This window comes from Sus scrofa, chromosome 5 (assembly GCF_054392235.1).
Source record: "Sus scrofa isolate SSC_HxYL_T2T_F1_AM1 chromosome 5, Sscrofa_HxYL_maternal_Yorkshire_Landrace_v2.0, whole genome shotgun sequence".
Classification (NCBI taxonomy): Eukaryota; Metazoa; Chordata; class Mammalia; order Artiodactyla; family Suidae; genus Sus; species Sus scrofa.
Genome location: NC_139387.1, coordinates 5,105,211 through 5,131,961, shown reverse-complemented (window position 1 = coordinate 5,131,961; position 26,751 = coordinate 5,105,211). Strand labels below are relative to the sequence as shown.

General features: G+C 58.9%; 1 protein-coding gene across 2 annotated transcripts; it reads right to left on the bottom strand.

Moving 5' to 3' along the window:
• Window positions 1-201: 201 nt before the first annotated feature.
• Window positions 202-26,113, bottom strand: SULT4A1 (sulfotransferase family 4A member 1). Of its 2 annotated transcripts, XM_084955055.1 has the most exons (9): window positions 26,062-26,113; window positions 25,765-25,825; window positions 25,338-25,472; window positions 13,511-13,641; window positions 12,199-12,279; window positions 10,918-11,044; window positions 6,819-6,913; window positions 4,184-4,322; window positions 202-674 (listed from the first exon to the last, which is right to left on the bottom strand). In XM_084955055.1, the coding sequence occupies exons 4-9, from the start codon at window positions 13,571-13,573 to the stop codon at window positions 562-564; spliced, it is 618 nt and encodes a 205-aa protein (XP_084811181.1). In that variant the 5' UTR covers window positions 13,574-13,641; window positions 25,338-25,472; window positions 25,765-25,825; window positions 26,062-26,113; the 3' UTR covers window positions 202-561. The 2 variants fall into 2 exon arrangements, with proteins under 2 accessions (XP_084811181.1, XP_003126025.4); XM_003125977.6 differs by lacking the exons at window positions 25,338-25,472; window positions 25,765-25,825; window positions 26,062-26,113 and adding an exon at window positions 24,704-24,963.
• Between the last annotated feature and the right edge of the window lie 638 nt (window positions 26,114-26,751).

Sequence of the window (26,751 nt, the reverse complement as noted above, 5' to 3'; positions counted from 1 at the left end):
CGTCCCGCCCGGAGCCGCGGGCTCAGGGCAGCTGAGAACTAGCCCCACACCCGACTCGTCCTTGTCCTCACCTGCGTCTCACGACCAGGCGAGAACCGAGTGGCTGTGCCTTATGGACTAAAACTACAAAAACGAAGAGTCCACCCTGAGACCTTTCTACCGTTCGGGTGCGGCTCGCTCCTGAGTCCCTCGGAAATGAACTTTTATTTGGTTGACTGACATTTATTTAGATTTCCCGTGAAAAGCTCTATAAAATACAGTAAGTCATGTGGGTTGTAAAAGGTAGACATTCTAGTTGCATATGTCACAGGCGTGACAGGCATGGTCCAGGCCATCAGAAGCGCCATCTCTGTGATCAGACGTGCAGACGCCGAACTCCAAAGCCGAGGCGGCTGCTCCGGACGGAGAGAAGCCCACTCCCCGCGGCCTCCCGGCCGTCTCCCTCCCTCCCCGGTGTCGCGCGCCGCTTCCAGTTTGCCCAGCAAGTAACAGATGGGTGCACACGGGACTTGAGCTATAGTGTCTGGGTACTGCGAGCATGCAAGTTTGCTGTTGCTGCTGCTATAGGTAAAAGTCAAACGTGAGGTCACACTTCCCCATCTTCTGTTTATACACCAGGTCGAACTTCTCGTTCATGGAGACAGTGAAGATGTCCTTCCAGAGCCCGACTCGTCCTGAAACACACACAAGAGCACAACGTGCTGCACTCCCTGCTCTCAGGCCGGCGGCCAAACCAAAGGAAGCCGTGGAAATGGATCCGGAAGGTTCCAGATCTATTCCCGGGCCCTTCTGGACCTGGCCCCTGGGCGCAGGACAGGCCACCTGAGCTACAGACTAGCTGAACCTGCTTTCCTGAGCCTGGTCACGGCCACGGGCTCTGCCCCCAGCACCACAAACGTGCAGGGCTGAGGCCCTTGGGGGGGGGGGGGGCGTTCACCGCTGCGTCCCCGGCACCTGGCGCAGAGCCGGCGGTTCACACCCCAGAGGATCCATCTATGGGGCAGACCTATGGCTCCGGGCACCAGGTGGGCCTGGGTCCTCCGGACGCCACCTCTCACTGTCACGGCTCAACAGCGCCACCAAGGCGGCATTTGCTTCTGGAGACTTTTAAAATGAAAAAAAAACAAAACAAACAAACAAAAAAAACTCATCCCAAAAGGAGGAACAGTTTCTGGTGAGCAGGAAGCCTCCTGACCAGGCCGAGGGAAGGTTCCGAGAGGCCTGCCTGCAACCTCAGGGAGGGATATGAAGAGAGGAGCACAGGCAGAGCTCCCAGCTCAATACCAAGGTCACTTACAGCCCCGCCCCCGCCACTCCATCCTGGCCCCGGTCAGAGGTCAGAGCCGAGAGGGAGCCTGGAGCCGGCAGTCGGCTGGACAGGCAGGGTCTACCCGTCCCTTCACGAAGGGAAGGCGGACGGCGCTCGAAATGACGGCAAACCACGGAATCTGCTTCCACAACAACAGACTCTGCAGTCGCTCTGGTCAAACAGCAACGGCGACTCAAGAGGTCAGACGTGGGGTCACTGTCCCCACCTGCAGCAGCTGCGAAGGCTGCGCTTTGCAATAACCGCCTCTGGGGCTGACATGCTCCTTTAGAATCTGTTTGCAGCCCTGATCTCTGGGATCAGAGCTCTGCTGTCTCCAGCAAAAGCTTTCCTTAGCTCCGTTATGAACAGGCGGTCCTTGTCCTGGCAGGACCTCAGGTTTGAGCTGCAAGCCTGCACATGCTGAGCCAACAGCTCCAGAGTGACGAGGGTTTCTCTTCGTGTCATGGAAAAGTATCCATCAGTGCTGGAAAGGGAAACAAGAGTGGCTCTTCTGGCCACCCTCTAAGGACACCAGAGGGACAGAGTTAGAAGCTTCTAGACCAACCACACCATAAATCTATTTCTCCATGATTATTTTTCTCAGCTGAGGCAGCCGAGAGCTCATCAAAGGCGTCACCCACCTGGTTTAGGGTTTGGAATCAAGACAGTGCAATTTATGCTGTGATATGACTCAAATTTAAGCAATGCAGCTGGCTACTCAGGCCCCTGCGTGCTCACCAACGCTAGGAGGTCTTCTGAGCAAAGAGGCAATGAGCTAAAAGAAAACAAAATAAAAGAACTGAAAGAAAGCAAAACCAAGGTGAGCAAGGATAAAGCAGACGCGTCGGCGGGAGCACATGGGCACGCAGCGTGCCCTTGCCACTTCTCGCCACACCAACCAACCGAAAGGGGGTTCCGGAGGCCACATCCAAGGGAAACAAAACACAGCAAAAGCAAAACTAAAAAAGAGCAAATAAATTGTAAATAATAAACGTTTGTGAAGATGCAGCCAGGAAATAAGCAACAAGGCGACGTGGCTGTTGTCTCTGTCCTGGAGAGTGACCTGCCCTGTCCTTCCAGCCCTGCCAGCGGCCTCTCGAGAGGAAGGACAGAGGCCAGAGCAGCTCGAAGGTGTGGCCGGAGCCACGCTCCCCTCAGCTGCCTGCGGAGCCCGGCATCGCTCCCAGGCCTCCAGGCCCACCCCAGGGAGCACGGGGGCCGGGGCTCGGGGTGCGGAGGGTGCCCACAGGGCCTCGGCCACCACGGTGGCTCTGGGGACGCCTGCCTGGAACACCTCCCCGCCTCACGCTGCTTCAGGCCCAAGTCACAGGAGGGGGCGCCAGCCTCCGTGAGGGCTGCCAGGCACCCCGCAGAGCCTGCACTTCCTGCTTGTTCTCTCACACGCACACATGTACAAACACCCAGGCACACACACCACACACATGTGTACACACAAACACGTGTACATGCAAACACACATGCACTTACCACACACCACATACATGTGTACACGCAGGTACATATGTACACAGCACACACGTGTCCACAGTGTGCACACACCGCACACACACATGTACAAACACATGTGCACAGTGCATGCATGTGTGTACACAAACACATGTACACATACCACACGCCACATACATGTGTACACACATGTACAAACACCCAGGTACACAAAACACACCACATACACGTGTACAAACACACATGTGCACACAATACATACATATGTACATACACAGGTATACATACCACATACACACCTCACACATACACACACACACTCGTACAAATACACATATCACACATACCACATACATATGTGCACAAACACACATGTACACATACCATACAGCACATAAATATGTACACACAAACATGTCCAAACACACATGTACACAGCACACACATCACATACATATGTACATACACATACACACAAGCACACGTGTACACACACCGCACACACGTGTACACACACAGGTACACAAAACACCCATGTACACACACCACACACGTATGTACACATAAACACACACACCACATACATACACACACACACCACACACCACATACATGTGTACACACAAACACGTGTACACAAACCACACACCACATACATATGTACACATAACCACACACATACCACATACCACATAGCACACACGTGTACACACAAACACACATGTACACACACCCCACACTATATGCATATGCACACAAGCACACATGTACTACACATGCCACATGCATGTGTGTACACACGTGTACAAACACACATGTACACATACCACAGACTACATGCAGATGTACACACATACCTGTACACGCACCACATACAAATGTACACACATCACACACGTGTACACGCACAGCACACCTACACCCCTTCCCCCAAGGGGGCTGCCCCCCGCCTGAGCCGCCAGCGCCCACGGTGGCCGTGGAGAAGCTGCCCTGGTTCCCGCGGACGCCCTCCCAGCCTCTTCCTCTAACTCCCGCCTCCGCTGAGGCTGGAGGCTGCCATCTGCGCTCGAACCAGCACAGCCCCAGACCCCTGCCCAGGGTCTGGCCTGCGGGGCCGTCTGGGAAGGCACCTGCCTGAAAAACTCTCGCCCGCAAAGCCTGACTCCCCGGCCGCCACCCCTGTGGACTCACAGCCCCCGAGAACGACGACACCGTGTGTGTGACCGCAGCGCACACCAGCTCCTCGATGGCACTTTCTGGGTCACCGTCTTGCCCCTGAAGAGCAGAGGGCTCCAGAGAAAGGGGGCACAGGGCAGTGGAACCCTGGCATGGGGGATACGGGTCTGGAAAGCAGGACACCAGCAGGAGGGGGACCCCCAGGGAGACGCAGACAGAAGGGGCACGTACCCCGACCCACGGGGAGGGCCTCGGCGTTGCAGCACTGGTCCACCAGTTGGTGGCAGTGCTCGATCAGGGACTCCAGCTGGGCCTTATCGCAGGACACCCCCAGGAATCTGGCCAGCTGTTCCACCATCGTCACCAGGTCCTGGAAGACAAGAGCAGAGAGCGTGGGAGCCCGTCAGAGGGCGCACCTGTACCAAAATGACTCTGGGTCCTCTGCATACACGGCCCTGTGGAGTCCTCGAGACAAGCCTGATATTGGCCTCGTCTGGAAATAGAATTCAGGTTAAGAAACGGCCCAAGGGCACTTGGCTCTCAAGTGGCAGGTGTGGAATTCAAACGCAGGTCCTCCGGGGAATTCAGAAGCAGACACGAGGTCTCGCAGCAGCAAGAAAGAAATAAAAGTGCTTTGAAACTGCGCCAAGAGCAAGGCCAGCTCACTCTCCTCCCCTTCCTGCCCTCCACCTGCAGAATCTAGGCTGGCGCCAGGAGGGCAGGGAGGCCCCGGGGGACCCTAGAGAGGCTCCAGGGCCAGCCCCCCTCACCAGGCGAGAGGAGCTGGCTTGGTGTGAAGCCAGATTCGGTTACACTTAGCTCGCTGACATAAAGCCGCCTCTGGGCCCCATCACAGAGCGGGCACAGGGCACAGGACTGATGCAGCAGAACAGTCTCGATGGGGCAGGGGGAGCACACAGCACACAGCTGCTCGCCACACACAGCCCCACCGCACTGCCACTACCTGCCCCTGCCTGGGAAATACCAGAACGTCTCACGTTCTTGATCTGAGCATCACCAAGTGTCCTGCCCAGAGCTTCAGGCTGTCAACAGGCAGTCCCCAAACACTGGCAGGGGAAACGCCAGAGGTAGGGGTTCCCGCTGTGGTGCAGTGGGTTAAGGATCCAGCATTGTCTCTGCAGTGATGCAGGTTTGATCCCCAGCCCAGCACAGTGGGTTAAGGAGCCGGGGTTGCCGCAGCCATGGCGTAGGTCACTGCTGGGCTTGGATTTGACCCCCAGCCCAGGAACTTCCATATGCTGCAGGTGAAGCAGAAAAAGAAAAAAGAGAAAAGCTAGAGGCTGTTTCCTCTCTTGCAGGTCTACAAAGCACACGCCCATAATGAAGCCTCTGGGGACAGCCCAGGGCGGCTGGGACAAAGGCCGTGCTGCAGCTTTAAGGTTCACGTAAGCCATGCGTCCCACTCTCTCCTACTGTAATGCTTAAGTTTCTCGTCGCCGAGGCGACCAGGCTCCAGGAGGAAGCTGACGGGCCAGGACAGGGGCCCTGCGGGTGTGTCTGCAGCTTGGATGAGCTGGGCTTCTTCTCTCACCCGCCCTGCGCTGTGGACCCCCACGGCCTCAGCCCTGCACAGTCCCGATGGGACCGACACTCGTGTCCACGCGGACACAGAACACGCACGGCCCTCTGTTCCCACTGCCCTGAACGCAATACCCGGCGCCCAGCAGCCCCACGCAGATGGAAGGAACCCGCGTCCATGTGGCCGGAGAGGAAGCAGGGAGGTGGGGACAAGCCAGGCCAGGGGGACGGGGCGGACCCAGAAACGGTCAGATAGAGATTCGCCTTGGAGGCAAAGGCAGAAGATGGAAATGAGGGCAGGGCCATGAGAGCTCGGCGGAGGGCGTGAGGGCAAACCCAGAGCCGGGCTTGGAGGTGACATTAGTCTGCGATCTCCACCAGACATCCAAGCAGAAGGTACAGCAGGCGACACAGATGAGGCTGAGGGCCCAGGAAGGGCTGCGGCCCCCACGGGAGGGGCAGGGATGGAGGAGACCAGAGCTGAGGTCGGGGGTGAGCGGCCCTCGGGCATCCAGAGGGAGCAGCCAGGGACGTGGTACAGCACACACTGTCCCACGAGCTGCAGGGGGCCGGGAAGACGAGGTCTGCGCACAGCCTGAGGGACTCAGCCCCCAGGGGTGGTGGTGACCCTGACAGAGCGGCCCGGGGCAGGGTTGGAGGAGGGGGCCTGACTGGAGGCGCTCAAGAGAGAAGTCTGAGGTCGGGCAAAGAGGAGCGGGGAACGGGAAGGACACGGAGAGGGAAGGGCCAGGGGAGGCTTGCTGGGTCACGGTGAGCAAGGAGGGTGTCACACTCCTGCTGGGACAACAGGAGGGTCAGGCCCAGCAGCGGGACAGCAGTGTCCCAGGCCTCACACACACGCTGTCAAAGTGCTGCGACGACAACGACAACGATGGGGCACATGACGTGTCGGCCCCCCTTTAGGACAACAAGCTCAAGGGGACAAGACCAGGGCCTGGCCGCTGCCCATCACCTGCCTGAATGGGTGCACAGGCAAACCACCAGGCTGGCTGGCAGTTTGAGAGCTGGGATGAGAAATGGGGGCCCTGCCATCCCAGCCCTGGGCCCAAGCAGGTCACCTACAGACAGGGTGCTGGCAGCAGCAGGATGAGGCTGGCTGTTTGCTCCAACGCCCTGGAGGCAGAAAACTACCAAACAGGGCTTTCTACAGCCCAGCAGACCTGGCACCCCAGAGGCTGCACTCGGCCAGGGGGCACTGGCCTGGGGGGGGGGGGGGTTCTGGGACCAGCCGGCCTCCCGAGCCCCGCAGTCAGCCCTGCCCTCCCGGCTGGGAGCTCCGGCTGCGCTCGGCGCAGGCAGCACTCACCCGGTGCATGTCTTCGTACTTGAGGAAGAGCACGTTGGAGTCCATGCGGTGCTCCCAGAACTCCTGCACGTGCTCGAACCAGGAGCCGTAGCCCACTGCGGGGACAAGGAGACAGGGGAGCCGTCACGGGAGGCAGCGGGCACGCGGGAGTGGCCTTGCCCTGCCCCCCTCTCCAGAAGGCTCCTCTCTGGCGGCCTGGGGCTGTGACCCAGGAAGGCCTGGGCTCCGGGGCAGCCCCACACGAGCCCAGCCAAGCCCCATGTTCCCTCCTTTCTGCACGGGTCCCTCCTGCCCAGGCTCGACCCAGCCCTCGGGGTGAAGGCCTCCTCTTCTGCGATGACGGTTGGCACCCATGAGTTCCCCTAACGAGGGGTGACCAGGAAGACGGTGATGCCCAGAACTGTCACCAGTTTTGCTGTCGGGGGTAGAATGGGGTGTAGGAGACTCTGAGACAGAGCTGAGGATGGGGTCTGTCAGGCAGGACCCTCTGCAGAACCAGGAAGTCACAGGGACGACGAGAGGCCAGGAGCCCCGTCCTGACAACCGAGGCTGGCGCGGGGCGGGCAAAGAGCTCAGGCCCCACCAGCCCCCACGTTTCCCACGCTCCTCAGGGCTTCGGCGTGGGCTGGGGTCACACGGGCAGATGTAGCCAACAGTGCAGCCAGACTGCTTCGCCACATCCTTCGTAAACACTACGGAGTCCTGCTGCCTTCTCACTGAGAGGCCTGTCACTACGACCTCCACGGGGCTTCCGTGTTAATCAGAGGAAGGTCTCGGCCAAAGGACGTGGGGGCCCTGGGCCTGCTGGGCAATGGGGAGCAGATCTGGATGGACCCTGGGCCCGCTGGGGAACAGGGGCTGGCCCGAGTAGTAGCCGTGCTACCTGCGCCCTCACTCACCTGAGCAGCCCCCCAAACATTGGGCCCTGTGGATACAACCCCACCGTCCAGGGCTGGGGGAGCTCCTGGCCTGGCAGCCAACCACCAAAGAGGCTGGAGATGGCGCTCTGGAGTGACCAGCCCTGGGAGGGAGGCCCATGGACACAGGAAGCCCCCTCCACACCGGCCAAGCCTGGAAGGATGGGTAAGGGCTGGGCAGGCAGTGAAGGGAGGAAGAGGCAGCAGAGGAAGCAGGCCAGGGGGCCAGGGCTGCAGACGGGTCTTAAAGGCATGAGAAGCGGAGGGGGTCCGTGGAGGGGGCTCCGCAACAGACGGCGGGAGCAGATGGGAGGGCGGTGGGAGAGCAGTGTGGAAGAACGGGATGGGGCTGGGGCCTGGGGCAGCCGGCCTTGCAAAGCCTCACGGGCTAGGAGACACGGGAGAGGCACTGAGTCTTCCTGCGCCGCCTCCTCCATGGACGTGGCGATGACAGAACCTGTGCCGCCCCCACAGCTGCGGGGGCGCCTAAAGCAGCGCATGGAGTTCTCGGCCAGAAAGGCCCTTGGGGGCAGCACTGGGAAGCTCCGGGGGCGGGGCGGGGCGGGCAGCAAGGCACTGGGAGGGCCCTCCTTGAACTCGAGTCCACGAGTGGAAGGGCTGCTGCTGGCCCTGCAGAGCCACAGCTCAAACAACGCAGCCTGTGCCCCCCAGTGTTGACAACCTCCGGCACTTACAAGTCTGCCCAAGGTGTCTGCCCGAGGCTGGGAACACCAGGGGGTTGCGGATCGAACCTCCTGCCCCAGCCCGACTCGCCAACGTCATTCTGCCAGCCAGCCAGCAGGTGGCAGCACAGCAGCAGCCTGGGCCCCACCGTCCAGTGAGGGGTCCCAAGGGGTTTAAGGGGACTGCTGAGGGGGGCCTTGGGGACCAGGTCAAAGCAGAAGGCCCTCTCCAGGCCAGCACTTTATGAGGAGTGAAGGGGGGCTCTGGAAGGAGAGGGTTGTGGGCAGGAATGAATCTACCAGCAGGCATTCAGCCAGGCCTCGCTGGAAACCCACTGCTGGGAAATCCTGGCCGCCTAGGGCCTCAGTCTCCTCGTGGCAGGGCCCTGAGCTCCAGGCCTCGCATCCTCCCTGTCGGCCTGGCACACCCCCGCGCCTGGACCAGGAGCAAGTCCACACGAAGGGTGGGACCTAAAAGCCAGGCTGGCCTTTCCACTTACAGGACCAGCAAGTCCAGAGAAGGAGGCCATCGAAGTAACTCGAGGACCAGCTGATAACCCCTGGGGCCCTGAGATGAGGCCCCAAAGCCATGCCCACGGAGGGCACACGGACCCAGTGGGCAGGCCCTGGGGCAGAGCAGTCCATGCGCACAGACAAGAGGGCAAGAAAACCCCTCTCATTGCCAGAGAACACTCACAGGCAACCGAGGCTAACTGGGGATGGGGCAGGGTGGAGGCAGGGTGGACAGGAGAGTGACTCGGGGACAGCGAGGGCCGTGGTCACCGTGAATGGGGTCACAGAGGCAGGGACAGGGACAGCGGGAGGAGAGCAGTCCCTCACGCAGGGATTCCTCTATGCTGCTCCTGGGCTGGACGCACGGCCCCAGCTCCCGTGTCCTGCCTTGTGGGGTCACGACCCACACGGGGCTCCGGCAGAGCGTCTGTCCCTGCTGTTAGGGAAGAGCATGGCCTGTCTGCACTTGGCGCTTCACGTCCTCCAGCACCTCGGACAGAGACGGCACGCCAGGGGGACTGGAGGTGGGGGGACCGCAGAAAGAAGGGCACGGGAGGCCACGTACAAGGGCAGGAAGGCTCTGTTAGGGCCACAGCAAGTGTGTGTGGCCTTGAGCTTCCGTGCTGGGCAGTGCTATGACCTTCACAACGTGGAGAGGCCTGGAGAGATGACTTCTAACTGCTCTGCTCTGAGCAGGAGGCTTTAAACCCTGTACCATGGGGCAGTCTGCACCTGGCGGACACCTGCTGTTTACGATGGCATTGTCCTCATGCAGGTGGCTGCTTTATAAAAGCAGAAACACAAACAGGACTTATAAACCACGGGAGTGGACGCTCCAAATGCCTGGTGGACCATGATGGGCCTAAGCCAGTTGGTGGGCGGGTGGGCAAAGGGAGGTTGGACAGAGGCCTTAGGGTGCAGGTGCCAGAGCCTCCTCCACCTGTCCCCTCCCTCCCGGGGTCCCTCCTCCCAGGCACAGGTGAAGCAGGGACTCAAGGGTAGGAAGAGAGGGCCTTCAGGCTGTGGGTGGCCTGGGCATCGGTGCACTAAGGCGGATCTGAGCATCACGCAGGCTCAGGAGGCAGTTCCGGTTTGGCGGCCCTGGAACCCATTTAAATTTGGGGTCCCGCCCTCCCGGACCGCCTTTACACATTTTATCCTAATCATCACATGAGCTCAACCCTGACTGGGCTGGCCAAGTGGACAACAAGGCTGAGGGTGACCTGAGCTGGGAAACAGAACAGGAAGTGTCTTTCCAGACTCCAGGCGGAAGGGTCTGGTTCAGATTTAATTAAAGGGTGCCCATGACCCATTTTAAAACTCTGCTGGGAGTAAACTCTAAACTGCCCACTTGTGGTCCCAGAAAGGCACCCAGAGAAGCCAGGGCTGGCAACGAGGGAGCCCCAGGCCAGGGACAGAACCACAGCGAGGAGCTGCCAGCCCTGCTGCCAGGGGAAAGGCTCCCTGCCTAGACCCAGTGCAGTGGGTGTGACCCAGCCGCTCCTCCAGGGACGAGGACACATGGCAGGGCCCTGGCTCCCTCAGCCCCAGATCCCCCCTCCCCTGGGGACAAGCTTTCTGCCCAGGGCACAGCCTTCCCCCTCCCCAAAGTGTACCCCACCCAGCCACACCAGCCTGGGGCTGGGGGCCACGCCCAGTCCTCCAGTCCGGCTGAAGGTCGTGGGGTCTCACACTGAAACCACCGAGGTACCTGGGTTTGAATTCACTGCTCAGAATCCAGGTGGGAAGAGGGATACTTTTAATGGGGGGCTTCTCAGAACCCCCAGGATGTGGGGAGGAAGAAAGGCCTCTGCTGCGGATGCTTGCTCTGCCGCCCACCAGCCCGACCCCGGCTTCCCGACACCCTGAAGCCCCAGCCCCTTGGTCTGCGGGAAAAGCAGGCGACCGCGCGGTTTCCATGGAGCACACGGGCGCTCGGGGAACGAGGAACACCCCGCTGTCAGGTGCACAGGCTGGAACACTTACACTTGTCATTCATGAACCGCCGGCAGAACTCCTGGAAGGTGCCCCGGTAGCTCATGGTCCGCAGGGAGCGGTGGAACTGGTAATAGGACACCACCAGGTCCTTGGGGTTCCGAGCCATGTATATGACCTGCGGGAGGGGCGGGGGACGGGGGACGGGGGAGGTTAGTCCACTGGCATGCAACCCACGCTCCAGACCCCACTGCCAACAAGGTCAGCCCTCGAGTGCCAAGGCCACACGCTTTTCCACGACCACTCTGTCGCAGGGAGGCAGTCTTGTCCACTCGACAGCATCGACTCGGACAACCATGTGGGCGTTTCATTATATTTCTGTTCTCTAAGACTACTTTTTTATTGAAGTATAGTTGCTGTACAATATTATATAAGTCACAAGTTTATAATATAGTGTGTATAAAATTCACAATTTTTAAAGGCTACAGTCCACTTATAATCATCAACGACTGGCTGTACTCCCCATGAGGTACAGTGTATCCTCCCAGCTTATTTATTTCACACACAGTCATCTGCACCTCTGACTCCCCAGCCCCTCCCCCCTGGTGGCCGCTGCTTTGTTCTCTGTATCTGTGAGTCTGCTTCTTCTTTGTTACATTTGCTACTTTGTCGTATTTTTTAGATTCCACATATAAGTGATATCACACAGTATGTGTCTTTCTCTGTCTGACTTAGGTCACTTAGCAGACTGCCCTGCAAGTCCATCCATGTTGTTACAACTGGCAGAATTCCACTCTCGTTATGGCTGCGTAGTATTCCATTATATACATGTCCACACACACACACACACACACACACACACACAGATATATCATATCTTCTTTATCCATTCATGTGCTGAGGGACACTTGGGTGGTTTCCACATCTTGGCAACGGTAGATAACGCTGCCTCCAGAACTACTGCAAAATCAGCAGAACATAAAAAAGCGACGGTTCTGACCCTGGTGATGAGAGTTATAGGCCTCATACGTCTAATACAGTTGAGAAAACAGGACAATCAGACACAGTGAAAAGAGCCATGAGTCTTCAGGCCCTAATGGGTAGAGGCTGAACTTTGGCAGGTCAAGTTCAAGTTCAAATGTGAAGAAAGGCCAAAGCTAGAAACCCAGACACAATGCTGGACACGGGCTCCAGGCAGCCTCTCGCAGCACACCGAGCTTCTCTGAAAACATGGGCCTGTGACGCCCACCGTCTGGACGGGCACGTCGGCCTCTCGTTCTGGGAGTGGGGAGCGGCAGGCGAGGGTGCAACAGGGGGCAGAGGGGGGCTCACCTTGGAGTCGCCGTTGTGGAGGTCGGAGGGCAGGAAGCGGTAGGGGAGGTGGCTTTTGATGAGGCGGGGAGACGTCAGTTCCTGCAGGGGCAGAGAGCAAGCGCTCAGAGGGTGTGCGGGAGCTCATCTCAGCCTTTCTAAGCAGCCCGGGGGGCCAGGGTCTCGGGCCAGTCAGGAGCCCCCTGGCAAACCGCTCACCTGCCACATGGACCCCACCCCCACCCCGTAGGCCCCTGGGGGCAGACATGAACCAGACTCGGTCCCCCTCTTCAGGGCCCACAGCCTGAGCCAAAGGTACTGTGAGTGGCCTGGAGTCGCCAAGGGCGGCCACAGAGGAAGCCCTGGGCGCAGGGGCTGCTGGACTAGGGCGGTCGGTCTCAGCACAGGGCCTCCTGCTGCTCCCAATGTGCCTGGCCCCTCCCTCGGCCGCAGCGCTCCCAGCCCTGACTCAGGCATCCCCACGTCCCCACCACCTCCACTGAGAGGCTGGCCCCACCAGTCCCACTCTGCTCCCGTCTGGTCTCCCTTTAACCACGAGGACTCTAGGTCTTCCTGTCCTGTCGGCTCGCTCGCTGGACTCTTGAGTTCTGCGAGGGCTGTGACATCACCCTGTCCATTCTTGGCGGGACCCCAATGCCAAGAGCAGGGGCAGCACAGACAGGTGCCCCATGCAGCTCCCCTGGGGCCGTGTGAATGCAACACAGGCTGAAGCACCGTGGCCAGCACAGGGTGGGAAGGGCTGGAGGCGGTGAGCCCAGCGGCAGGAGGGGTGCAGGGACCGGCTCGGCCCACGGTGGGGGGCAGGGGGCGGGAGGCGGCTCTCAGAGCTGTATTTCAGACCCCTCATCTAGTGGGAGAATGGACAGGTGGGCAGGCAGGAAATGGGGCTGAACGGGGAGGAGGCCGAGGGGAGGGTGGCGAGAGGTCTGAGGGGCAGAGCGGATGGGATTCGGGATGATGTTTATTCCGGTCTTGGTACCAGACATCCGAAGCAAACGCATCCTGCCCGGGTCCCTCCACAGACGGAGGCGAGAGGGGCGATGGGGCGGGGCCCCGCACCAGAACGCCCCCGGGCCCCCGACTCCCTGGCACCTGCCTCCTTTCTATCTCGAGGTCACCCACGTCACCCACGGGGTCAATTCCAGGGCCACCAGCACCAGCACGGCTTGTCGGTCTCTCTCCGGCAGCTACCCAGGGTCCCAGAAGCCCCCTGCTCTCCGTCCACCCACGGGCCCCAGGACCACTGTCACTCGGGGTGGAAGCACGGGAACGCCCACGGGGGACATGCCGGCGGCCGCCTGCCGCAGCCCACCTTGATGATGTCCAGGCCCGGCTGCGGGTACTCCAGGACCGGGAGCTGCTCGTCGATGTTCATCAGGCCGATCTCGTCGGGGTCGGCCCCCTGGCTCACCAGGTAGACCACCTCCTGCAGCAAGCTCGTGCCTGCAGGGACAGAAGCGCTGAGGGGCAGTCCGAGGACACCCAAGGGCCAGCCCCACTCGGGTCCGCACTGCCTCCGGCCCGAGAGAAGGGCTAAAGGGCCACGGGGTCGGGTGGGGGCTCCCGGAGCACGGGTCTAGGGGAAGAACACCTGCCCAGGAGGCACCAGACCTCGGCTGGAACCCCACCCTGCTAAGCACCTTAGCCAACGGCCAAACACAGCCCTTGCCGTCAGACAGCCCTGGCTCTGCAGAGGTCTCCACCAGGTGGCAGCTGTGTCCAGTCTTCTCCGTGCCCACTGCCACCCCCAAGTCCCGCCACTGAGGTGGCACCCTGGCAGGACAGCAGGAGCCTCTCCATCCACTCTCCCGGCTGCCACGGCCCTGCCCCCACCTCTCAGCCCCCCCGCCTTCCACAGGCCGCCTGGTCAACCGGACTTGACCTTTGGGCCTCTGCTTCTGAAGCCTTCCTGGACACCTCGAGTCGCACTAGGTGCCCTTCCCTGGCCGGAGGACCCCGGACCTCCTGTCCAACTGCTCTCAGCACACTCTGCACCCTGGGGAGCTGACAGGGAGCTCCCGAGAGTGTCTTAGTTACGCATTAGTATTTACCGCTGCCGTAACCAACTCCCACCAACTCAGAGGCTCACAACAACGCAAAGGCATCACCCCACAGTTGCGAGGAGCCGAGGGCCAGCACAGGTCTCCCCCCCTAAAATCAAGGTGGTGGCGAGGCTGCGCTCCCTTCTGGGCTCGGGGAGGATCTGCCTCCGACCTTTTCCAGCCTCCAGTCAGTGCCTCCCCCGCCCCCTTCTCCGCTGCCCTGTGAGGAACCCCGAGCTCTTGCTGGGTGCACCCAGATAGTCCCAGATATTCTCTGTCTGAAGGGCAGCTTCCGGGGATCCGGGCATGGACGCTTCTGGGGGCTGTCACTCTGCCACCCACTCATGTCCCATTTCTGCCATGGTTCCCAGCACAGAGCAGGTGCTAAACACGTGACTGAAGTCTGCCCTTCTCCACGGGACGCGGGATTGGCATAGTGCCCTCGACCTACAACCTCCTGACAGCAGCCAACTCTCTTGCACCTGTGATGCTCCCCCAGGGGCCCCGCTCAGAGCTCCCTCCCCAGCTGTGGCCTTCAGTTTCCTTGGGGTGACATGCTCTGGGGCCTTGAGCTCTTGGGCACCTGTGATCAGAGATGAGGACACACACTCAGAACCCCGCACACAACCCTTGCCAAGAGGCTGCTGACCCATCAGGCAGAGCATGCGCCCCCCCCCAGGAGGGAGGGGCCCAGAAAGTCAGGGGAGGCCCCTCTGAAACAGCAGAGTTTGACCTGGGACCTGCAGGACAGGAGCACGAACCAGTGAGCTGCAGGGTGTCAGGGAGGGGGCTGCAGGCTCCAGCTCCCCCGTTCTCCACCCTGGCCCTCTGCACTGCCTGCCAGGTGACTTCGCAGCCCCTCCCAGAAGAGGGTACCGTGACCCTCTCGGAGGGTCAGGAGACTGGCCAGGGCAATGCAGGGAGGCGACGGCACAGAGCTCTGTGTGGTCCCGCTGGCTCCTCTGTGCTTCTAGCATCTCCAGGGCGGGGCATTCCCAGGCCGGCCTCCTGGTCCCAGGAGAGAAAGAGACACACCTGAGGGAGACCTGCCCCAGCCAAGCCCAGCCCGGAGCAGGACCCCCAGTCAACCTGCAGGTGTGTGGGCTGAGATCAGGACAGACCCTGGGCTACACTGATTACCATTTTTTTTTTTTAATAGGCTGCAGTGTGGCATATGGAAGTTCCCAGGCTAGAGGTCAAATTGGAGCTGCAGCTGCCAGCCTACACCACAGCCATGGCAATGCCAGATCCAAGCTGTGTCTGCAACCTATGCCGCAGCTGGTGGCAATGCCAGATCCTTAACCCACTGAGTGAGGCCAGGGACTGAACCTGCATCCTCATGGACACTAGTCAGGTTCTTAGCCTGCTGAGCCACAATGAGAACTCCGAATGACTGTGTCTTAAGGTGCTGCATCCGGGTGGTCTCTCACTCGGCAACAGGAAAAATGCTCCAGGTGGAGCTGAAATGAGAAGAAATGCAAGGAAGGGCTAACGGGGTACAGGGCCCAAACACAGCAATCCCTGCCCACCGTCACGTCCAGGCTTCCCAACGGCCCTCCAAACAGGGCACTCACCCCATCAGAGAGCGCGGCACGCGGGACTCAGGAAGGGTGAGCCTGGCCCAGCACGGAGACTGAGGCCCTCCCCCGGCTGGCTCTGTCAGCACCCACCCATCTGCCCCGGCTGCCCTGCAGGGCTGCGCAGTGGACGGCCCCCTACACGCAGAGGCTTCTCACCTGCACCTACTCTCACCTGGCCCCAAGCACCCTCACTGCTGGGAGTGGGAGCTGGTGAGTGAGCCCCCTGCGCTGTGCCCGCCCCACCCTCGAGGGCACCATTCCTGGCTTCCTCTTTACCACACCGCCCACCACACGTCCAGGTCCCCAGGCCCCAAGCTCAGCCACCCAAGTGCCGGGCCTCACCCCCCCCAACAGGAGCAGCAAAACCCACAAGAGCAAGACCTCATCTGAAATCCTGGCTCGGCCACTTGCTGCTGCCTGGACACCACGAAGACGCAGCCCAGCCCAGCCCAGCAGATGGCCTCACCTCCCTCGGGTGAGGGCCGCCACGCAGACTAAATCCCAGGACCCTCCACTAGTCCCTGCAGAGGCAGCCTCAGCTGCTTACCTGAAAAGCCTCCCAAGCACCTGGCACAGAGTCAGGCCGCCCCCTCAGGCTGGTCTGCTCAAGGCTTGAGAAGACCCCATGCAGACGCCCAGCCCACTGCCCGCCTCCGGCGGGAGTGGGGGTCCCAGGAAACTCGGCTCATTCCAGGCTGCTGAGCCTCACGAGAGCCATGGGTGCGCCAGAGAGCACCCAGGAAGCCCAGCCAACGTCTCTGGCTCTCCAGCTCCTCTGGAAATAACTTGTTTAGCTTCCAGAAAACTCCAGGAAGTCTGCAAAGCATGTTTCAGGGGGCCTCCTGATGGCCCCTGCACGCACCCAAATGTGCTCCAAAAGCTCCAGCTGGAACCCCACTCCCTGCTAACAGCAGAGCACCCGCTGTCGGCGCACTGACCCCCAGAAGGCACGCCCACCGCCTCCCCTGACGTCCGAACAGCAGGAAGCAGTGCTGCTGCCGCCGTGGGGCAGGGAGCTGGGAGGGGCATGGCCCTGCACCAACCACGCAAGGCCGGATAAACTACAAGACCTCCCCCAACTCAGCCCTCAGAGAGCTGAGGCTTCCAAGAGGCTGGAATCCAGGAAGACGGGCCCAGGAGGAAGAGAAGCCAGGCACCAGGAAGTGGGAGAGAAGGACTCAGGTGGCACTTCCACAAAATGCAGAGTGACCATGGGCTGGCAGAGCGGGAGACATGAGGAGAGAGCTGACACCCAGGGGATTCTTCTCTGCAGACCTACTAGGTGCTCGTGAGAAAGATTGGGGGGGGGGGCAGTGGCAGGGTGGAGACAGCATTCCTCAGCATCAGAGCTGCAGCGAGAGGGACACCCGGCAGGACCCTTCTCTTCTCGAGGAAGAACGCTTGAAGCTACGGGGGAAGCAGCAGCAACACCTGTCACCACCACCCCTGGGGTGCTGGTGGAGACCCAACGCAGCTGGAGACGGGGGAAAGAAAAGAACTCTGCCCCTGTAGGGGGAGGGCGGGAACGGGTCCCCAGGCTCTGAGGCCCCCGACGCTGAAAGGGGGGGTGGGAAAGTCTTCTTTGCACAAGACCTACCATCAAACCAGAGTTGGAGGCCATGAAGGGGGATCACTGGGACAGCCCCAGCGAGAACTCAGAGCCCACCTGAGGCTGTACCTGGACCATATGACGGAGGACCACCCCACCCTCCCCTCAGCCAGTAAATCAGAGCATCAAGTAACACAGCCCACCCTGAGGGAGGGAACAGGAGGTGGGAAGAAACCCCTCTAGGACTCAGACCAAAAGCTTAAAGGAGGACAGAAACACTGAGGAAAGGCCCTCTAGAAAAACAGAGTCCCCATGCTAAGCACAAGATGACCCTACAGGAATTAAAACCAGGGTCACTCAAGTGACCAGCGTGACAACGGAACCCAAACACAGCCAACTCCTACCAGACTAACTCACCACCTACACTAGCGGTCTGGCAGGAAAAGACAGGCCCATCTCCAAGCACAAATACAACGGACTCCAGACTCTGATGCTGGCACACTATGCCCAGCATTCAACCAGAAGGTACTACTCATGTAAAAAAAAGGCAAGAAGAAAAAAATCCACTGCCAAGAGACAAAACACTCAACAGAATCAAACTCAGAAAATTCAAAATTAATCTGATTAAAATGTGGAAAGAGGAGTTCCTGGCGTGGCTCAGTGGTTAATGAATCTGACTAGGAACCATGAGGTTGCAGGTTCGATCCCTGGCCTTGCTCAGTGGGTTAAGGATCCGGCGTTGCTGTGAGCTGTGGTGTAGGTTGCAGACGCAGCTCAGATCCTGCATTGCTGTGGCTCTGGTGTAGGCCAGTGGCTACAGCTCCGTTTGGACCCCTAGCCTGGGAACCTCCATATGCCACGGGAACAGCCCTAGAAAAGGCAAAAAGACAAAAAATAAATAAAATAAAATACAATGTTGAAAGACTTCACAGAGAAGGTGGACAACATGCACAAACAGATGGGTAGTTTGCAAAGATGGAAACTATAGGAAATGCTAGAGGAAAGATTCAAAACACAGTAACAGAAATAGAGAATGCTGTCAACGGCTCATCAGTAGACCTGACTCGATAAATGGAAGAATCAGTAAACTTGAAGACTGGTCAACAGAGATTACCCAAGCTGAGAAACAAAGAGAAAAGGAGTGAAAAAATAGAACATCCAAGAGCTACAGAATAGTAGCAAACAATCAATACATGTTGTAATTGAAATCTCAAAAGAAAAAAGAACAAGACAGAAGAAATATGTGCAATGATAATAGCTGAGAACTTTTGCAAAATAAGGAAAGGCACCAAACCACAGGTCCAAGAATCTCAGAGAACCCTGAGAGGATAAGCATCCTTCTCCCCAAGAGGAAAAACCAAAACCAAAACCTAGACACATAATATTCAAAGTGCTTAAAATCAAAGAGAAAGAGAAAAGGCTTGAAGGCAGCCAGACAGAACAAAGATCCATTCCCAAACAAACAAAGACTTACAGCTGACTTTTCAACGAAGCTATGCAAGCCAGGAGACAATGGAGGGCCATCTTAAAAGGCTGGCACAGGAGGGAGGCAGAGGATGGACAGTCCCACAGCGAACAGACGAGGGGAGCTTTAAAATAAAAATGGGAAATCCTCCTCAGATAATCAGAGGGGAGGAAAAGGAGAGGGAGGGGAGGGGAAGAGCACACCAGACGGAAGGAGCAAAAGATGGCGGGAAGGAGGAGCCTGGTGTGTTCACGAAGTCCACGTGGTGGCGAGAACAGAGACAGAACTTGGACCACCACGTTTACTGTGGCTGAAGGCAACGTGGAGTCGGGGAAGAGGTCTAACAAGGGAGTGCAGGGGGTCAGGGTTGTGTTTCAAAGAAGTCACTTTGGCTGGAGAGTAGAAGGTGAACCGGAAGGGGCGGGGGCAGACCACGCAACAGTCCAGCAGTAAGAGGGGAAGAAGCCCAAGACTGCAGCCGGGGCTGAGACCGCGCACCCACTGGGTTTGTGCTCCACCGAAGCAAGTAGCCAGTGCACGGGGGAGGGGAGGGGAAAGACCAGCACTGACTACGAGGATGAGAAACGGGAGCCCAGGGTGAGGCCCTGCAGCTCAGAGGGGGACCCGGCGGCCTCGTCCTCCTCCACTGGCATCAGAATGATGTTCCTCCCAGAGGCCCCTGCTCCTTTCTTCCCCAGAACCCTGGGGGTTCTTCTGGAGGCATTCCTTCCAAGACCCATATACTGAAAAGGAGAATGTCTCCCTGGCCAACCCGGTACCCGGCCTCCTCCCCCAATCCCAGCTCCCCCCATCCCGCCTCCTCCCCCCATCCCGCCTCCTCCCCCCAACCTGCCTCCTCCCCCCAACCCCGCCTCCTCCCCCAATTCCAAGGCCTCTGGATTACGAGCCAACAGCTGAAAGAAGAGGAGAGGGCAGGAAGAGGGAGGAGGAGAGGAAGGGGGAGAAGGAAGGGAAAGGGGGAGATGACAGAACAAAGCAACCGGGTACCTTTTCCGGCCCCTGCACGCTCTCCCAGGAGGCAGGAAACTTAACACTGGGTTGGAGAGCAGTCATTACCCGGTGTAACTGGAAGGGAGGGACGCTCACACTGCTCTTGGAACAAATGTGAGCTCGGTGCGGGTGACAAGTCCCCCCAAGAAATCCTGCTTCCTGATCCACATTTTGAGGCCACACGCTCCTCCCAGGCAAAAGTTAAATGCAAAAACCGTATGTGAAAACTTGGGAGGCGTCTGGCACCGAACAGATGCTGGGTACATGCCGGCTGCCATCCCCTCGGTCCCTCTGCCAGCTCTTCCTGCGGCTGGTTCATCTCCACCACCGTCTACAAGTAAAAACTGTGCACTCCGCCCTTTCCGCTCCCCGGGCCTCTTGCTGCCCCAAAAGGAAACACTCCCAAGAACATGGGACACTTCCAAGGCTCCAACAAGGGGAAGGGCGGGACAGCAGTCTGAGTGGTAACCCCCCAGCCCTCAGGTCCAGGCCCCGCTCACCTCCTCCATGCGGTCCTCCAGTGACCACCCTCCTTCTCCGAGCCCTCCTTCCCGGGCCCCTAACCTGCCCCCGAGAGTGACCACCCCAGTTTGTCAGCTTTCACCGGCAAGAGCTGGCTTCCCAGGGTCACTGTGGCTCCTGGAGGACAGCATCGCCTTCTCCGTCCCTGAGCCCACCTCTCCTCGGCTTGGTGACCCGCACCAAGGAAATGACGACAGCATCTAGCCTGGGGCCTGTGCGCCTCCCCACGGCTCCCCACCCCAAGCTGTCAAAAATTTACCACTTCAATGAACCCATCCGGCCCGACCCTCTCACTTTTCATGAGCAACTGAAGTCACATGGTGACAGGGCTGGAGCTGGGGCCAGATGCTCTGCCCCGGGCAGTGACTCACTGCTTCCCTCCTTGTCAGTGGCAAGAGAACAAGGATGTGTTTCGAGACAGGTGGGAAGCCAAAGGAAAAGAAAACCAAGGCAGGTGCGCTGGCCGAGCCAAGGAACACGTCCAGGCCTGCGACCCTCGGGGCCCTCAGGACCAGACACAAGACGTCAGACACAATCGGATTTAACACGCTACAATCCTGGACCAAAGAGGCCACAAGGATGAATGACAGTCCAGAAGCAACAAGGAGGAGCGTCCTCAGCAGGCACGACGGGCTCCCACTCTGGGGGCCGCGGTTGGAACCGGCGCCGTCCCACGGAAGGTCCGGCGACAAGGGAGGGTATCTGACGCCTGTGCTGTCCAACACGACAGCCGCAGCCCCCGCAGAACTGAGCGCGGGAAGTAGGGCGACTGCTACTGAGGAATGGAATCTCTAACTCCGCCCCATTTCAACGCATCAAACCTCAACATCCGCCTGTGGCTAGAGGCTCCTGTATCAGACGGCACGGTCCCAACCTGTCACCGGGGTTCAAACGTCAGAAACACAAAGTTCTAGAAGTAGTGGAGTGGTGTGGAAAAAAGCAGGATCCGATTATCACTACCTTTACCGCCAGACGGCCCCACGCTGTGAAGCCCGCTGTGAAGCTGGTCCCCACCAGAGGGCGGTGGTGGCCAAGGGCCCTGCCCGCCCTATTGGCTCCACCACCTGCAAGTTCACTGTGATCCCCAGACTCGGGCCCTGGAACCCAAGGAATCCTGAGGTTCATGTGAGGCGGGGAAGGAAGGGACCCTCTGCCTCCTCACCCCAGTGCCCGCCCCCGCCACCCTGGAGCTGCCTGTCCCCTGAGACCCGGAGCTCACTGAGGACAAGCACCAGACGGGCACCAGACGGGCCTTTTCTCTGCACCCCAGGCACCAAGGAAAGCATCTGGGCACCATGGGTGCCCAGGGAGTGAAAGCTGTCATCAGTAACGTGTCATCTGCCCAGGGCCATCGAGCAGTAAGCAGCTCAGCTGCACTCAAACCCAGGCGTCCGGCTCCAGAGCAGGCTCTTAATCTTTAAGCACAGTGTCCCCTGCAGACCCAGCGCTAGTCGGGAAGGAAGGGACGGCAAGGGATAGGAAATGTGACCAGGCCCACCTGAAGTCCACATGCAGGACTCAGAGTAGGGACCCCCCCCCCAATCCCGAAGTGGCCTAGACGTCCATCCCGAAGCACAGCAGAAGGTGGGATCTCCTCCTTGGGGACTGTATGGCTGTTCTCCTCTGCAGGGGCAGAGGACCTGGGGACCTGACTAGACCTGACTGTCCCTGGGCAGCTGGGTGACTCTGAGCAAGTTCCTGCCTTCTCTGAGCCTCTAGATTAACAAGGCAGAGCACCTGGCACACAGGCCCCGCCAGAGGGCGGCTGCACCACTCCCAGGGTGGCCGCATCACAAACTGCGACTGGCCTGCATGCAAAGTAACAGCCCCTCAGAGGGTCCTGGGGAGATGGGGGCTGGGAAGTTGTGAGAGCCTGAGTCTGCCACCCAGACTGCTCCTCCTGCTGCCCCGGCTGCCCCGGAGGTGACTTCCAGGGCCCTCTGCCTCTGCTTGAGACAAAATCTTGAGCGCAGATTTGGGGGGCCAATGCTCCAGTCCCTTCGCCATCATGTCAGGTAATGATCTTTACAGCCAGTGGGGGCGGGGGGAGTGGGGGACCCTCAGAAGCACTAGTTTCCGTTAGTGTGGGTCATTCTCTCTGCTGAGAGAGCTTCTCATCTGTCCCGTCACCATCCCACGGGGTGGACGGGAAGACGGACGGGGCCAAGGTTGAAAAGCAAGAAGAAAGCAAAAAAAGAAAGAAAACACTGGCCTCCATAAACCCATGACTCTGCTCCTCCTTCACTTCAGGGCCCACGGTCAGCTCAGATGAGCCTTGTACCAGACACAAGGCTCTTAAGTGCCCAGAGGCTCCGTGCCTGACCTGTGAGATGGGAGACCACCTCTGATCAGAGGGCTCTCGGGGGGTTTCCTGTGATGACGGACACAGGGGGCTTGGTAAGTGACAAAGCAGGCAGTCAGCTGGGGCAGGAGGCGGCTGGGGCAGGTAGCTACCGCATTTGCCCCGGGCATACAGGCAGCTCCACAGGGCAGTCTCCAGGCCACCCACCCTCAGGTTAAAGACAAGGAAAACAGAAAGGACCTGGAAAGGCCACAAAGGCTGGCGGAATTTTTTTTTCTTTTTTTTTAAGTTTTAAAAAGGAGACTCTGTAAGGCTCTTTGCAAAGGGACCCCACACAAGGGTCTCCAGCCACCTGGGTTCCCAGGCACCAAAGGAGAGAGCCACATGTTTACGCTTCTTGTGGAAAAACTCGGAGTGTGCTTGTGTTTGTCTTCAAAAGATGCAAGTTACGAGCGATAGGAGTTGGGTTCTCTAGGAAAGTTCCTTAAACTAACACCTCATCCCCCACCGGAGGTGCCCAGAAGGGCCCCTCAGAGCCCCAGCAGGCCCCTGAGGCGGGGCCCCTCTAAAGCACACCCCACATGCCCCAAGAAGACTCTCTAAGCTGGGGCCTCCCCCACCCTTGCAGCCACTTAACTTCTCACCCTCCGGCTCCTCGCTGTAAAATGGACGGAGTAACACAGAACCACAAATCACGCATCTGCGATTCGGAAATCCTAAAGAGCTCCCAAAGCAAGCTCTTCGCAGTTCAGAAGGAGGCAAACCCTGCCCTACACCGACAGGAGGCTATTTTTAGTCTGTATTGATCCCACTTCCTGGGAGGGGCCAAAGTACAGCCCCACCCATACCCAGCTGGTGGAGGGGGGAAGCTTATGCACATGAACCATACCTATGGCTCTAAAATCTGCACAATTCTGAATCCCCACACCCCTTCCTTTCCTTCTTCCCAAGGACAGCCCAGCAGGAGCTCCAGACTCTTCCCTGGGCCCTGCACCCACAGCCCCTTCTCCAACCTCCCTCAGAAGATCAGACGTTAGCCTTCAGTGTCTGGGATGCTGTACAGCTCGGACCACCAGGAGAACAGCAGGGCTTCCAGGAACCTGTCTCCCCTGCTCCTCCAACAAGAATTCGAGGCCACCACTGTCTACACCAGGCTTCTATCTGGAGTGGGGCATCTCCCTCCCTCTCCCATACAGTGGCAAGGAGAACCCGCAGGAGTGCTCCAAGGACAGGAAAGCTGCCTCTTTTCCCTGCAAACCTCAGCAGAGGCACTCAACGATAATCTCTTGTGTCAGGTCCTGGACACAGACCCGCTTGGCTTTGAATCTCAGCTCTGTCACTCATCAGCTGTGTGACCTTGGGCAAGCCACTTCCCCTCTCTGAGCCTCAGTGCCTAGACTGTAAAGTGGGGGTGACTGTCTCTACCTTACACGGTTGTCATGGACGTGACGTCAGTTAATGCTAGCAAGTGTGAATGGCCTGGTTCTGCCCGATACCAGGGGGATGGAGGCGGCCCTGAAACAAGGGAACACACCAGGCACGCACTCGGAGCATGGCCAGTCCCATCCCCCAGCCGGTGCCCACGCAGGAAACGAGAGATGCAGAAGCCCTGGTGCCCCTTTCCAGATCATCACCAGGACTTTGCGCTCATCAAAGGCTGAACTGGGCCCAGGAACAGAGAGGCTAGGTGACTGTCCAAGGTCACACAGCCCGCCAGGCAAGGGGAGGGGACGCAGGGAGGGGTAATGGGCCTGGGCCTGTCCTCCCGGCAGCTCCTGCCAAGCAGGCTCCATCCGCACTGGGCGCTGTCCAGCCACGGACGCCGGGGCCCACCTCCGAAGATCTCTGGCCTTGGTTTCCCTTACTGCGTGCCGACCCCCACCCACCCCGCCCTGTCGGGCTCCGGGCAGCGGATGAGTGGTGGGCGCGGCGGCGCGGACGACCACCGCCCCCCGCCCTCCCTGCCACGGACGGGAAGCCCCCGAGGCGGGCGCGCCGCAGAGCCGGGCGGGGCGAGGTCTGCGCGGGGCTCACCGGACTTGGGGTAGGTGACGATCCATACGTCGCTGGGCCGCACCGGGAAGTTGGCGATCTCCTCCATCTTCCCGCGGCAGAAGGGCGGCAGCCGCACGCCGTGGAACTCGAAGTACTTGCTCTCGAACTCGCCGGGCGTGCTGGGGGTCTCGGCCTCGCTCTCCGCCATGCCGCCGCCGCCGCCCGGCCCCGGAGCCGCACCGCCCGCCCGCACCCAGCCCGCGCCCCGCACGAGCCCGCGCCCGCCGCCCCCAACCGCCGCGCGGCGCTCCGCAGGCGTGACGTCACGGCGCCGCCCGGCCCGCGCCCCGCCCCAGCCGGCGCGGGCCAAGGGGGTCCGTGGCCGTGACGTCACGACGCCGCGGCGTCCAAGCCGGCGCGGAAGCTGCGCTCTGCAGGTATGACGTCATGGCCCCTCCCGACGCGCGCCCGCGGTCCTCCGAGGGCTTGATGCCCTGGGGCCTCCGGGCCCGCCCCGCCCCACCCCCGGCCACCGTCACCCACCCGCCGCGAGGACCACCCAAGACCCCTGCCCCGCGCATCCTCCTTCCAGCCGGGGCGCATCACCTCCATCACCCGTACGTTCACCGAAGCACTGATGCTACCATTCAGCAGGCGTTCAAGGCAGACTCACCAAACACTCCCGCTGGAAGCGACCTTAAAGATTCATTTATTCATTCATTCAGCACATTTTTAGGGAGCATCTGATCTGTACCGGGCACTGGTCGAAGGTCCAATCCGGTCAGCCTAGCCCTCTTAGAGCTTATAACTGTGAATAACCAAGATTATTTCAGGTAGTGGTAGGTGCTATGAATAACATGCTTCACAATATCCTGGGAGCAGAAGGGGGGTTGTTAACTGCAGATTCCCGAGGCCAACCCCAAACCTCAAGATAACACAAGATACCCAAGACTCTCAGGGGAGTGCCCTGAATATCTGCATTTTGAAAAATATTTCTCAGAAAAAAAAAAAAAGTGCTTCTTAGGCAAACGGCATATTAAGAACCACCACATTCCACAGAGCCCCTCATCTAGTCACTCAAGAAACACACCCAGGCATACCTCATTGTATTGTGCTTTGCAGATGTTGCATTCTTGACAAATTGAAGTCTTGTGACAAACCCTGCGTTGTCAAATGATGGTTAGCAATTTTTAGCAGTTAAGCATTTGTTAATTGCCTTTTTAAAAGAAATAACGCTATTGCACACCTAATAGACCACAGTACCTGTAAGCATAACTGTTGTATGCACTGGAATACCAAAAAATTCGTAGTTTGGTTTACTGCAATATTCACATCATTGCAGTGGTCTGGAACTGTACCCACAATATCTCTGCGGTATGCCTGTATTAAATACCTACTACGTGCTGGGGCTGGGAGAGCACAAAGATGAAAACGATGAAGTCCTGGCCTAATTCTCCGAGGTTCAGTGTCCCTGGCTGTGAAAAGGGAATGATACTCTCTACTCCTCAGTACTGTAGTTAAGAGAACAGAGATAATTACACCTGCAAGAAGCCAGAGCAGAAAGAGTAGACAGGACCTACTGCTCTCTCTCTTCTTTCTCTGGACGAAGACACTCCCAGTCTGGCAAGAGGGACACACCTGGGCCAGGAGGTGTGGGCCATGTATGCATGAAGGACAGAGAGAGCAGAGGGGGCATTAACTCGGATTCAGGAGGCTTGAGGGTGTCTTTGTGAAAAAGAAAGAGAACATTCCAAGTGCCAAGACATCATTAAGAACAAATAGGTTGTGGCACAAAAACAGCTAGCAGAAGCTGGAGAGCTTGAGCGAATGAATGAATAAGTTGATGTTTCAGATGAAGGAATGGATGGATGAATAAGCTGATGTTTCAGATGAGGTTCTGGCTATAGAAGAGCAAGAAAGAACCCTGTGGTCTTACCTTGGGATCTAAGGTATTGACACGAATTTATTATTTTTTTTAAATAGCCAATTCTTATCTTTGCCAAATAAGCCTTTAGGCGCTGTATTTTGGCAATACTCGGCACAGCTTTTGCCTAGATCTTGGTTTCCAAATACCCCCCTACCAGAAG